This window comes from Tetrao urogallus (genome assembly GCF_951394365.1).
Source record: "Tetrao urogallus genome assembly, chromosome: 2".
Lineage (NCBI taxonomy): Eukaryota > Metazoa > Chordata > Aves > Galliformes > Phasianidae > Tetrao > Tetrao urogallus.
The window spans coordinates 105753556-105766091 of NC_136814.1; the positions used below are offsets into that span (position 1 = coordinate 105753556).

The following is a 12536-nucleotide window of genomic DNA, read 5'->3' on the forward strand; positions in this document are numbered from 1 at the left end:
AGTTTCTTCAAATGCTATCATAATTAAAAAAAAACAAAACAAAACAAAACAAAACTGATTCTTCAAATAAAAGAAAATAACAATAATCATAATTGTAATTAAAAAATATCCCCCCATGCTGATTTTCTCTACAGAAGAGGCCAGCATGGGAGTTTTGCACCCTAGACAGTTACAGTATTTCTGGAATAAAAAACTGCAAACGCACACAGAGAAAACACTACAGCACTCACGTAAAAATACCGTTTTTGTCGTTGTTGCTTCTCCCCTCCCAAGCAGAGGGGCGGTGGGATTGAAAAGATGCCCTGAAACGGGAATACTCCTTTAAAAGAGTAACACCCTCCAAAAGGAAAAGGGCGGTGGGTGGACGCGACCCTGTGATTGAACTCGAAACAGAGATTCCAGCACGGAAACAGAAGTCGAGAGATGCGAATGGTCTGACAGCGGGCGGGTTAGCGGGAAATGTCAGGACAACCACGCGACCCTTGGCCGTGATCGGAGGCGGCAGAATCTCCTTGCGGTGGGAAGGCTAAGCTACACCACGATGCTCCCTCTACGCTTCCTGCGGTGTTGTTTCTTGCCATGTACTTACAGTCGAGGGTGACACGAGACAGTTTTATCAGCAGTTCCCCACATGTACCGAGTCGAAGAAATCTCAGCTAAATCACAACAACATCAACAAAAAATACAAAGCACCAAAATCATCTCAAGAGACGTTGAGTCAGTTTACAGGTTATTACCGTTTGAAGAAGTTTGTTGTCTTTTTTGTTTGTTTTGTTTTCCTGTCGTTGTTTGTTTGTGTTGTTGTTGTTTGTTCGTTCCTTTGCTTATCCCGATTTTCAGATTTTTGTTTTCCTTAAAAATAAAACAAAAACACACACACACACACAAAAAAAACCCAAAAAACAGAAGGAAAAAAAAAATCAAAACCCCCCAAAGCCCCAAATGAAACAAAGGATGCTTTACAATCACTTTAAGGCTCGCACTGAATGAGACGTGACAGGTCTTAACACGAGATTACAAATAATACACGTATGCCTTTCACAGCCTTAAAATGATACAGTAGGTCAAATTATTTTGCCAGTCACTGATCAAGTATTGTGCCTTTAAATTGACTCGCTTTTTGCTACTATGCTGAGTTTTATTATTACTGAAATTATTAGAGATGCGTAGGTATACTTTAGTAGAGCATTTTTTTGGTATAAAATTTCACAATTGGAGATCTCTTGTTTTATTTTCCAGAGATCAACGTGGCCGGCCTCATTCTGGGCTCAGGTGGTGGTTATTGATTCCACTGAAGCCAGTGGGCATCAGCACGTGCAGCTGCTCAAGACAAGATCAGCTGTGCGTTGCCACGTTCCCCCTCTGCAAACTGACCACGGCGCATTGGGCCACCTGCAGGAGGAACGTGGCTCCCCAGCAGGGCCACATTTACAACACGGCTCGGGCAAGGTGAGCGGGCTTGGCCAAACAGCGTCACAAATGTGCCGCCAACCGGAGCTGCAGACCTGATGTTGTCTTTTAGCCGTTAGGAAAAAAACAATCTCCATCAGGGTGTCTTGGCCTTGCTTTCTTTGTTTTGTTTTGTTTTGTTTTCTTAAGTTAAATCCAATGAGAGCAATGAGATATTTTCGGACATTTCTCTCAGTCTCTTTGTTAATTTTTTTCTTTTTCTTTTCTTTTTTTTTTTTTCCTTATTAATTTTAAGGTTCGTATTTCAATCATGTATTCCTTTATCATTATTATTATTATCATTATTTTCCTGGCATATAATCATCAAAGAGTTTTGCATGAGAAAGGTGACAGTACTTAATGAAACTCAGCACCTAAGGGCATAAGGCAGTTGTAGGTTTGTTTGTTTGTTTTTTTATTTTTCAATCAGCACCAATCCCATAAGTAATGTTCTACACTTGGTGTACGGTATAAAACTGATGTGGAGATGCCTCCTTCTCCACCTGTGAATCCTAGGTGTGGAAGTTGAAATACTGTTTCTTGTGTGTAAAAAACAAAAGAAAAGTTTTTCTTTTTGTTTTTACTTACAAAACATAGAGAATATCTTTTTCTTTTTTTTTTTTTATACATACAGCAACCAGAAAGAAAGCTTATCTGAAGGTTTGTGTTTGTTTCATGATCTGTGTTTACCGTAAACAAAAATAAGGTCCCCTCTTTTACTTTTGCTTTAAGGAGCTTTAAAGTGAAGATTCATATTGTAGCAACTCATATAAGAGAGGTCCATCTCTATACCTAATACCTACAGCTGTGGGGGTGACATACTGGAGGATGTTGATAGTTCTTCTTAACCTCCTGTCTACAAAATGAGCATCCCATGCAGGATATCTCTTTCTTGGGATGTCAATCTTAATGAGAGGCCCCTCGGGGGGGTAGGGTCGCCCAGATGGAGTAGATGGTACCATTGCTCTCACCTGGAAAACGGGCAAGCAAGTGTCAGCTGTGAGTTCCTCCTGTTGCTCCGTGACCGCTCTGGTGGGCGTAGCCTGGGCCCCCCGGTACCCAGGGGTTTGGGGTGCCATGGGCTCAACATCGGGGGGCAAAGGAATGCCCCAGAGCAGCTCGGCGCAACAGGAGCTGGCAAAGATCTTAGCTCTTGGCCCCATGGGATGCAGCACACCATAATATAACAGCATCAAAGCTATCCCAGCAGCAAAGCTAAGAAAGACACAACACAGTGCTGGCACGGCATATGAGTCAGTGGTGTCAGGATCTCTGTAAAAATACCAAAGGAGCGTCAAGGCAGCGTTCTCCGTCAGGACTACCGTGTAATACGCAAACATTCTGTATCGAGTCCGCCCTTCCTTGACATTAAACCAGCAGAAAATGTACACAATCCCTACCACCATGTTGAAGAGGATCTCCTCCCACTTAGACATGCAGAAATCTGTCCCACCATGGATGATCCAGAAAGCCATGGCACACCAATGGACCACTACAAAGATCCCAAAGTAGAGCTGGAAGATGGAAGCAAAGAGAGCAAAAGAAATAACTCGGGATGAGATGGTGAAGAGGCGCCAGAAGAGATGGATGAGGGCCCCTCTGTAGCTCATACTCTTCTTGTCGTCCCTAGAGTCCCGAAGAAGCTTGTGATAGGAGGCTAGCACCCAAGCCAGGGACATCAGGGAGGCCACAGAGGACACACCTGCCGGAAGACACACAGATCCACTGAGTTAGACAGGAGGATTGGTTGAAAACATCATCTGCTCACTAAATTATTGCATCTGGGGCAGGCTCAGTAGCCCAAAGGTTCAACTCACGCCAGGGTGTCCTTACAGTCTGGAGGAGAGAAATACAGAAATATCAGTGTGGGAATTGCAATCGATGCTACATCCATGTGTTTTCCGATGCCTGTATTCACAAGCAGTGGGCTCTGCCACCCCACCCCAGCTCTGCCCTTCCTACCAAAAACAGCCTCTGTCCTCATCATGATTACATCCACATCTGAGAATCTGAAACTCAGATCCCATCCCTTGGGTTGCAGCCCAAGGATGAAGTTTACTTTCTGCAAAAAGAGATCCATCTTGGAGCACATCCTTGGAAGAGCAGAACAACTATGATTCTTTCACATCCTTTTTAATCTAAAATACTTTCCTACAAGGTGCATTCACGTTAACTTGTAAGTGATCCTGCCTTGATCGGGAACCTCTGTTTGCATCCACCAATGGGAGAAATAAGCAGGTGATCACTTTTATCACTGGTGGTCACATGCAGATGATTATACAGATGCCATCAGTACCCATCAGATGGTCCCAAAACACAGAACCTGACTGCTCCAGCAATCCTGGAGTCCTGGAAATCCTATTTCCAGGACAGACTGAAGACCTGCACTGAAGGTAGCACGCCTCCATCACCGACTCCAGAACAGACACGGGACCAACCCTACAGTCATGCCTCCAGCCCTGTTTCCTTTTTTGTCTTGGTGAGGCCCACTTGAAGAACCTTGGATCTCTTTCATCTCCTTGCTCTATCTGGGACATCTAGTGAACCATTCAGCTCTGCCTAGTGCTCTTGGACCCTACTGGACCACTCCCACCAGTGAGGTCATTGCCTGCACTGGGGTCAACCTCAGCTACCAGCTTGTGCCCCTTGCACTCTGGCATGGGGCAGGCATCCCACAGTATTCCAAAGAGTCTCGGTCTTCTCCCTCATTACAGCCAACACTTAAACTTATTCATTTGCTTCAATGGATGAGATAGCACTCCATCACACTCCAGAACTGTGATAATCTTTTGAGAATACAATACCATTGATCATCACAACGCTAAACTGAACAAATCACTGAGCAAATCATCGTCATAAAAATTAAGAGACAGATTCCTGAAAACAAATAAAGGCCACTGGCATATCACTCCTTTGCCTCTGTTGCAGATCTCTGGACTTCAACAGCCCTGCAGGTGAGGCAACTGGTGATGGACTAAGATACATGATCGAGAAGCCAAATAACTGAGTAGCAATTGTTTGACCAAGGCTCTGCCAAAAATTCCTCTGGAAGCATCATCTATACCTTCAAATCCTCCTTCTGTCTCCCTTCTCTCTCTGCCTGCAAGTCTCCCGTAGGGACAGTAGAAAGACCTGTGGTTTTTCAGACATCATTCCAGAGTGACCTCAACAAGGTTTGTATACAGGACTTGGGAAAGTATGGAAACTTCTGAAAGTGAACAGCCTAAGCCCCAAATAGTTGTACATCAGATTTATTTTCAGCCTGCATGATTTGTCTAAGGTGCATTATATTTTTGATGGACATGATAAACAGTTTTGGAAGCCTGGGAAATGTCACAGAATTTTTAGGTGATTGCCACGCTGTGTGTAAGTATCACTTGCTGCAATCTTTTCTAGCCATTCAGTTTAAAAACTTTCCATGATTAATAGAAATAAAAGTCAGGTGTTGGCTTATGTGAGTGCTGCAATACTAGAAACATGTACAGCATTAGGTGTACCTGAACAATGAAACTCAAGCAGTGCCAGCCCACAAGAGGCAGATGTGTCACGCTGGCTTAAAAATGTTTCAGTTGAGATCATTTATTCTAGTAGAGAGAGAGGAATAAAATGCATCAGAAACAAAAACCCAGCATACACATAAAAGCTTTTCCCACTGTAACATTTTCTGTGCATAAACCTACACTAATCACAGCCTTTCCTGTAAATTGCATAGAGCTGGCTGTGAGTATGGGTGTTGAGTCACTCGCATTGCATGGTACCAGGCCTGCTGACAGTCATCTGAACGTCTCCTTAAGAGGCAGACACCCCCAGAAAGTGATTCACCCTGTCCTAAGATCCACGTGTGGGACAGGGGGGGTTGACTCATGCTCCCAAAGTGTCTGTCTCCATCCTTGACAGGGGAGTGTGTGGACTTGTAAACACTGGCGGACAGGCAAGATGAGTCCTACCCTTACCAAAATACGTGCTGCATCCTCATTTGTGTTCTGATCTGAGGAGGGGAGTGAAGTTTCTCTAGACAGTTTGACAGACTCTTGCCACTGTTTAAAAAATTCACAGCTCTATGCTGAATGCAGCTTTGAGCTGGGTGTCATTAGGATGCAATCAGTAGGCAGACATCAAACAGAACCATGGAGCAATATGAACGTTTCTCCAGCACTGGGATGCCACAGAAATCATTCCCTGGCTATTTTATCCAAGCCTAAATGACAAAGCATGCTTTGATTTTTGCCATCTTGGCCATGAGTTTCTCATTCCCATATTTCCCTGTTAATTCCAGCCTGTGACCTCTTCATACAATAGGATATTCTGGGATGCAAACTCTGGGATGACCTTTTCTTTTCTATTTCACTTCTCCCAGGCCTTATTTCTGAACAGACTTCTGGAGAAGTCTCCACTTAACAAAAAGTTCTGGCAAGCTCGATCACATGGGAAGTATTTTCTTATTTTTACTTTAATTAATTAATTTGCACATGGTGACTGACGCACCTTCATGAGGTGCATGAGTGGGTTTCAACTCCCTTCCAAGGTTTGTCTATCAAATCCAGGCTGGGGTTGGTTTGAAACTGAAGTCACTTCAAAAAACCCACTCCCACTCCTCCCTCTCTATGCTTAGTCTTGGGAGTAGAAAATACCTGCCCTGCTTTGCTGAGCCTATGTGGGCCCTCTTAAGCCAGCAGGACATCACCTATCATGGGACTGGAAGCCTCACAGACCTATGAGGTCTGTGCCACCTGCCTATAACAGACCAGGGTGACATAGGCTGGTGGCATCTCAAACCTCTCTGTACCAGGCTACACAACAGCCCTTGAACTCCTGTTATCACCCACTAGGCAGCAGTGGGTGACTCACAGGCTACAGTCAGCTCTACTGAGGAGTCAAGCCCATGTGCCTTGAATGACACATCACAAGAATTAGTCCCCCAGATGCCTTTAGTAATGTGCCCCAAAGTCCCTACAGTGAAACATCTACCTTATGTTCAGCACAGTGAGGTAAAGCTTACAGTGTCCTCATTTGACAGATGAAATACCAAGATCTTGGTAGAGGTACCACCTTGGTAGAGACCACCTTGAGGCATCTGTGGCTGAGGAATGCCTCTTACTGTACTCAGTGGAGAATGAGGGCTAAGTGCAAACATTTGAGATATGATTCATATACCATTTGAGATACTCTAGGCTATTCAAGACCTCCCAATGGAGCTAGAAGGTAGGAGAAGCTTGCATACAGAAGTTAACATTTTACAGCTGGAAGCTGGACTGATGCAGGATACTCAGGGCTTCTCAAATAATCACAGGCTTACCTTAAGTACTGCATCTCACCTTGAGTACTATGGACAGTTTTGGGTGCCAAAACAGAATAAAGGTGTAAAACTATTAAAGAGCATCCAAAAGAAGGCTCCAAAGATGTGGAAGGGTCTAAAGGGCAAGATGTAGGAAGAGAGGAGAAAAAGACCCCTCTAAAAGAAGGGTCCTGGAGCCTGATGGAAGCTTATGGGGGCAGGCTGAATTTTAGGCTGTTGTTTCTCTGTTTCCTGCTGATTGCCCAGAGAAAGAAAAGGTCACCTCAGAAATGTAATGAAGTTCTCTGAAAAATGCCCATTGACAAGTGAAACTCAAACAAAAGGCTCCTCTTTAAATGGCCATCGCTGTTCTTAAAGCCCTCCAATATTTAGGAACAAAAGCAGTGCGTGGAAAGACATCTCAGGCTATCTGGTTTGTCAGTGCTATACAATTGCACATGGCCTTACAGCTTGTCTAATAACAGCTGCAGACAAATCACACACAAAAAATGATATTTAAAATGAACGTGTTACACTTGCTCATACTGCTACTATTAGATGTTGCACTGAGGGACATGGTGGAGTGGGAAATCTTGGCGGTAGGTGGATGGTTGGAGTGGATGAACTTGGAGATCTTCTCCAGCCTTGGTGATTCTATGACTCTATGATTCTGTTTTACAGAAGAGAGAGGTTTTTCACAAAAAGCATCTTCTGCTGCAGGTTATCTGCTGTGGGAAATCTGAATGCATTTTGTACAGCACACTGCCTACTTGCTTACTGTGGCGCGTGTCCCTTTAAAGCTGAAAATGATGCCTAAATGGTTCTCTATTTCCTCTTTGACATTAATTCTCCTGCAGATTCTCTTACAAAACCAGGAAGATACCAACGTTTCCTTCTGGTGGGCTGGACAGCAAGTGCTCAGCATGACACGAACCCTTCCATCAAGCTCTGCATGGAGGCAGCACCTGCTTAACACAGCGTGCTACATCTCGGGTCCTCCCCATCACTCTCTGGCTGCTCATGCTCTGTGCAGTGAACCCTCTTATTGTGTTTTCCCCTTTGGGTGGCACGTTCCTAACTGAAGCTCAGCATGAATCTAGGAACAGCCTTCATTCTGATGCACACAGAGGGCGAGCGCGTTCCTATACAAAAGAGATGGAGCCAGATCCTGCTTGTGTAACAACACTGCCTGAGAGTTCTTCTCCCCTTCTTTTTAACCCATTATTGTTATTTATATGCATCAGGGCAAAAGGGATCAGAATCAGACTCCGGATCTAATTTCCATCTGTTCCTGTGGAGTCTGATGCTTGATCTTTCTTCTTTTAGTTTCCTTTTAGAGGAAGGAATAACTTTTATCTTCTTTCTTTCATTCTTCCCCTTTGTTTTTCACTTTCAAAATGGAAGAATATGAATCTTTACCATTAAAGAAATTAATCAGGGGCTGCATAGACTGTTTTGCCATTCATTTTCTCCATAGAATTTCACTTCATCTCCTTTCCCCATTGTGTCCCCAGTCCATTCCAGTAGATGAACACTAGCATCATTCATGAGTCTGACCCAGGAATGGAATACTCACTCTGTGTGCCACCTATTTCTATAGCCCTTGAATACTCTGAAAATAACTCTGCAGTTGAAACCAAGTCCAAAAGCTGAGCTGCACGTAACTTTGGTGGCAGAAACTTCTCCATTCCTCTGTCTGCTTTTAATGCAAAGGATGATTTTGGCTCAAAACCAGACCTCCCATCAGGTTGACTCACTTCACCCATCTCAGACATGGGAAAATAAATGAACCCCCCAATTTGGGGGGGTCTTCCTCCATCCGGTGACTAAAAAGGGTGTCAACTGCACTTGGACAGTTTAAAATGAAGGTTAAGCTGTCTAAGACGAATTCAGTTGCATAGCAAGGGGGAATGGATCCCATTCCAAAAGAGCTGAGGGATCCAGAGGACGTTTGGGTAAAAGGGATTTACTGAAACATTTCCTAGGATGGGGACTGGTGCCCATCTGTCATGGCAATCTGACTTTGACTCTATCCTGGGTTCTGCCTTTGCCTTTGCATTGGATTGCCAGCTTACGTCTGTACTCCACTCAGAGCTGGAGTGACCAGTGATGGAAAACCAGAGCCTGACATTAGGAAGATATGTGACTTGATCACTGAGTTTTTCACTGGCTGCTCTGATATCCTGTCTTTGGTTTCATTGCAGTTTGGGCAAGAGTTGAGTTTCAAATCCTCAGCATCTGCTCTCTTGCTAGAGACCTCTTATGAGACATTCCCCCAAGGAATGCTCACAGACCTGTTCTAACTCCCACGGGAGAGATGTACCAATCCATAAGAAAAATGCTGGAGACTGCAAAAGGTAGGGAGTAAAGACAAGTAACTCAGTTCCAGAACCAAGCTTCAAGTAGATCTGGACAACATCTGGTCTTCTACCACTGAATAGTCCCACTGGGACTTTCTGATACAATGAAGCTCGCTTTGAACTTCTGCTCAGGACCATCCGTGACCAACATAGCAGAAAGAAGCTCTTCCATATTAGACCAAATAAACATCCACATTCCTCAGCCTTGTATTGAGATAGGGAGAGGGGGAGCAGGTTGCCATACTAAGGCAACCTCAGAATAGCTTGCACACACAGAGAGCTGCCCTCCAACCCCAAGCAGTTAAAAGCTGGCTCATGGCCTGAAATGTGAATGCTTCCTAAAGCCTGCTCCTTCCACATAATTAGGATGTCTGCAGATGTCCTCACTGACCCCAGAAATGTTGGATCCTTTTTAGCTTCCCCCCAAGTCTTTGGCTTTACACTGCCTTGAGTAACAGAGCTCCCCAGGTTCACTGTGGATTGTGTTTCGGAAAGGTTTGCTTTTCTCTCCTTTCATCCTGCTGCCTTTCAGCTCTCCCAAATGCCCCTTTTTTTCTGTATTGCCAGAAGAGGTGACCAGCCACATTCGTCTGATCTGTGCTCTCGTTATCTCGGCTGCCTCTGTCACGTCTCCTCCTATTCATATCCTCTGTGAACACAGGAACTGCCAAACTGGCTCAGGCCCTGAGGCCATCCAGTCTTGTATCTTCTCATGGATGCAAGCCAGACACTGATCCTTCTGCAGGAGGCACAAGCACCCTAGGCCAAGCAGAAATGGGATAATCTGCTCTCTGTTTCGGAATATCCTTGAATACCCTCAGCGAAGTGACACATCTCCTGTTGGAAATGTTGGCTATCAATCACCTTTCATGTAAGGACTGGCAAGCCTTCCCCCAGTTTTACAACATTCTTAATGAAGATCTTCCTTGCATCATGTGCCTCAGTGCTTATCTCACTCTAGGAGAGCTGTCAAAGGCAAGGGATGAGAAGCCCTCTGGATGAGATGCCTCTCCGACGTTCCAATGACTCTGCCTGGAGTGTGGATGATCAAACTGAAATGACAAAGCAAGTAGGAGGGAGAGAGACAAAAAGCACCCTGATAGCAGTGGTTTGGCATCTACCAAATCCCCACCAGAGCTCAGAGGAGAGCCCTGAGCTCCAGAAGGGTGAGGAGAGTAGAAAGGAGGATTGGGGAAACCTGTTCCTCGCTCCAGGTTGGGCAGCACAGCTGCTGGCTTCCACAGAGCAGAAGTTGTCAGAACCAACAGAACGTGGGGAAATGCAGGTGATGCAACATTAAGATTCTCTACCACTGAAGGACAAGCAAGGAAACAATGCTCCAACACCCTGCTGATGAGCAAAGATACCTCCAGAGATGTAGGGAATCATGGAGCGAAGGAGAGAGGAGGACATACAACAAGACCAATCTGTCCTTTGAGGTCTCTTTTGATGAGTTTTTATTTAGTATAACACTATTTATAGCAAGAAGCTACTTAATTGGAAATGCATCTTCCATTTAAGTGTTAAGTGGAACGTTCCATCCAAATGTTAAACAAATATAAAGAAAAGAATTCACTGTGCCTCTCAAACGAAAAGCAAACAGTCCCTCTTTAGTGAATGCAATTTTCAGGCTGTTAACACAACACAAGCCTTTCCTTTGTGATGTTTGGCCAATAAACCAGGAACTTCAATAAGCTCATTTTGATGTTGCTGTTAGGATCTCACTAGCTTTGAGTTGTTTCCAACAGGGATGGCTGCTGTTATTCCTCAAGCTGGGGCTCACATAGCCTGGAAATCCATCCCTTAGCACTGGAGACTCAGGCTATCCTACCCAAATGCCAATACCTCTCCAGTATCTCACTGTAAGGGCATTCTCCCTTTGGAGGGCATGCTGAATCTCATATGGGCAGGTCTGCTTCAAGGTTCACAGGAACTCCCAGAACCATTAGCTACATGCATCTCTTGCTTCTAATGTCACCCATATAGGAATAAATAAATACCCAGTCTAAGCCTGGTCTACGTTTATGCAGGTATGAATTACTTGGGCTAATTCTGCAGTGGTAATGAGCTTATTGAGCAGGAGACAGGATTTCCTAGGCACAGTTGAGGCAGTTTGTAAAAAGAGCACAAGAACTCCAACATACTTCTGTTTTTCTCAAAGACTGTATGAAATGCCACTTTTCTCTTACCCTCCACACAGTCATCCCTGTCATTATGAAGACTCCAGTTAAATTCCTGTTAATCTGAATGTCTTAACTGCTATCTTAGGATAACACTAAAAAACCACACACACACACACAGTAGTCAAATCAACAAATACCTGAATCCCCAAACTGAACAACCGCAGACAAGAGGATTCAGGGCATCTTAAGAGACCCCAAAGGATTTCAGTTGAAATGTTCCATCACAATGCCTTGGAAACACCTCAGCAAGGACCGTATCTACATCTATGCATGCATATTAAAATCCATCTCTGTAGGGTCTATAATGGGTCTATAACATAAACCTGGCTCAACCTGAAAGGAGCAAGGCCAGCAGAGAAGTGCAGAAGTCATCTCTACAGACTGTCATTGCTTTTTCTCAGTATGGCCACCAGCCAAGCAACGCTGAGGCCCCTCCAGATCTTAATGGGCACCTGAAATGGGAGAAAAGCCACCTAAGCTTCATTTACAGTAAATGTAAAGAGCCAAGCAGGTGCTTGGTAGATTAACACAGATCTACAATCAGCCTCTGATGCTGATTGACTGAAGATGCCCCGTTATGACAGAGCTGCTCCTGTAGCCTCTTGGTTATATGTTCAGTGTTGAATGGCCATTGCTTGATGAGATCTAGATTTTTTCTCTCTGACGTTGAGACTAGTCTTTCCTAGAGCAACAGGAGGAAAAAAGAACCACCTTTTTGGTGATTATTTTAACTGAGAGAATAAGATTTGCTGACATTCTTGAGTATTCAAATATCTTCACAGATCCCAGCAGTCACTTCTGATTTACACCCTGCACAGATCCAAACAAACTTCCTTTACTGAGATCTTTTTTAAGACACAACAACATTTGAACCCTACTAATAGGAACATCTGGTTTGGAAAACACTTTACAACACTACTAGAACGCGCTGAGATGGGAAAAACTTTACTAGAGAAAAAAACATATGGTCTGATTTAAAACAAAATATTTCCCACCCAATTCTGTGTTCTGAATAGGGATAGCTGGCATGAAACAACACAGCTCTTACCACAAACACATACAGTATTCCAGGATTTTCACACTGTGCATTTGGTATTTACTACAGCATTTTTTTCCTGATATTCTTTTTTAATTCGGATGAGAACCACCGTCACGGAGAAGAATTTAAATCTGCCTTGGGACAAACTGAATGGACACTGAAATCTTGCAGGTGGGACTGGAATACTCTGAAAAACAGGGGAGCACATCAGGCCTGTGAAGGAAAGCTTC

General features: G+C 44.2%; 1 protein-coding gene across 1 annotated transcript in view; it reads right to left on the reverse strand.

The window, feature by feature from the left end:
- Nucleotides 1-2186: 2186 nt before the first annotated feature.
- Nucleotides 2187-12536, reverse strand: part of XKR6 (XK related 6) — a gene marked incomplete at both ends in the record, with an annotated part of 141075 nt that continues 130725 nt past the window's right edge. The window contains one exon of the mRNA XM_079550753.1: nucleotides 2187-3151. Coding sequence (XP_079406879.1) covers nucleotides 2187-3151 — 965 coding nt within the window. The remainder of the gene's footprint in view (nucleotides 3152-12536) is intronic.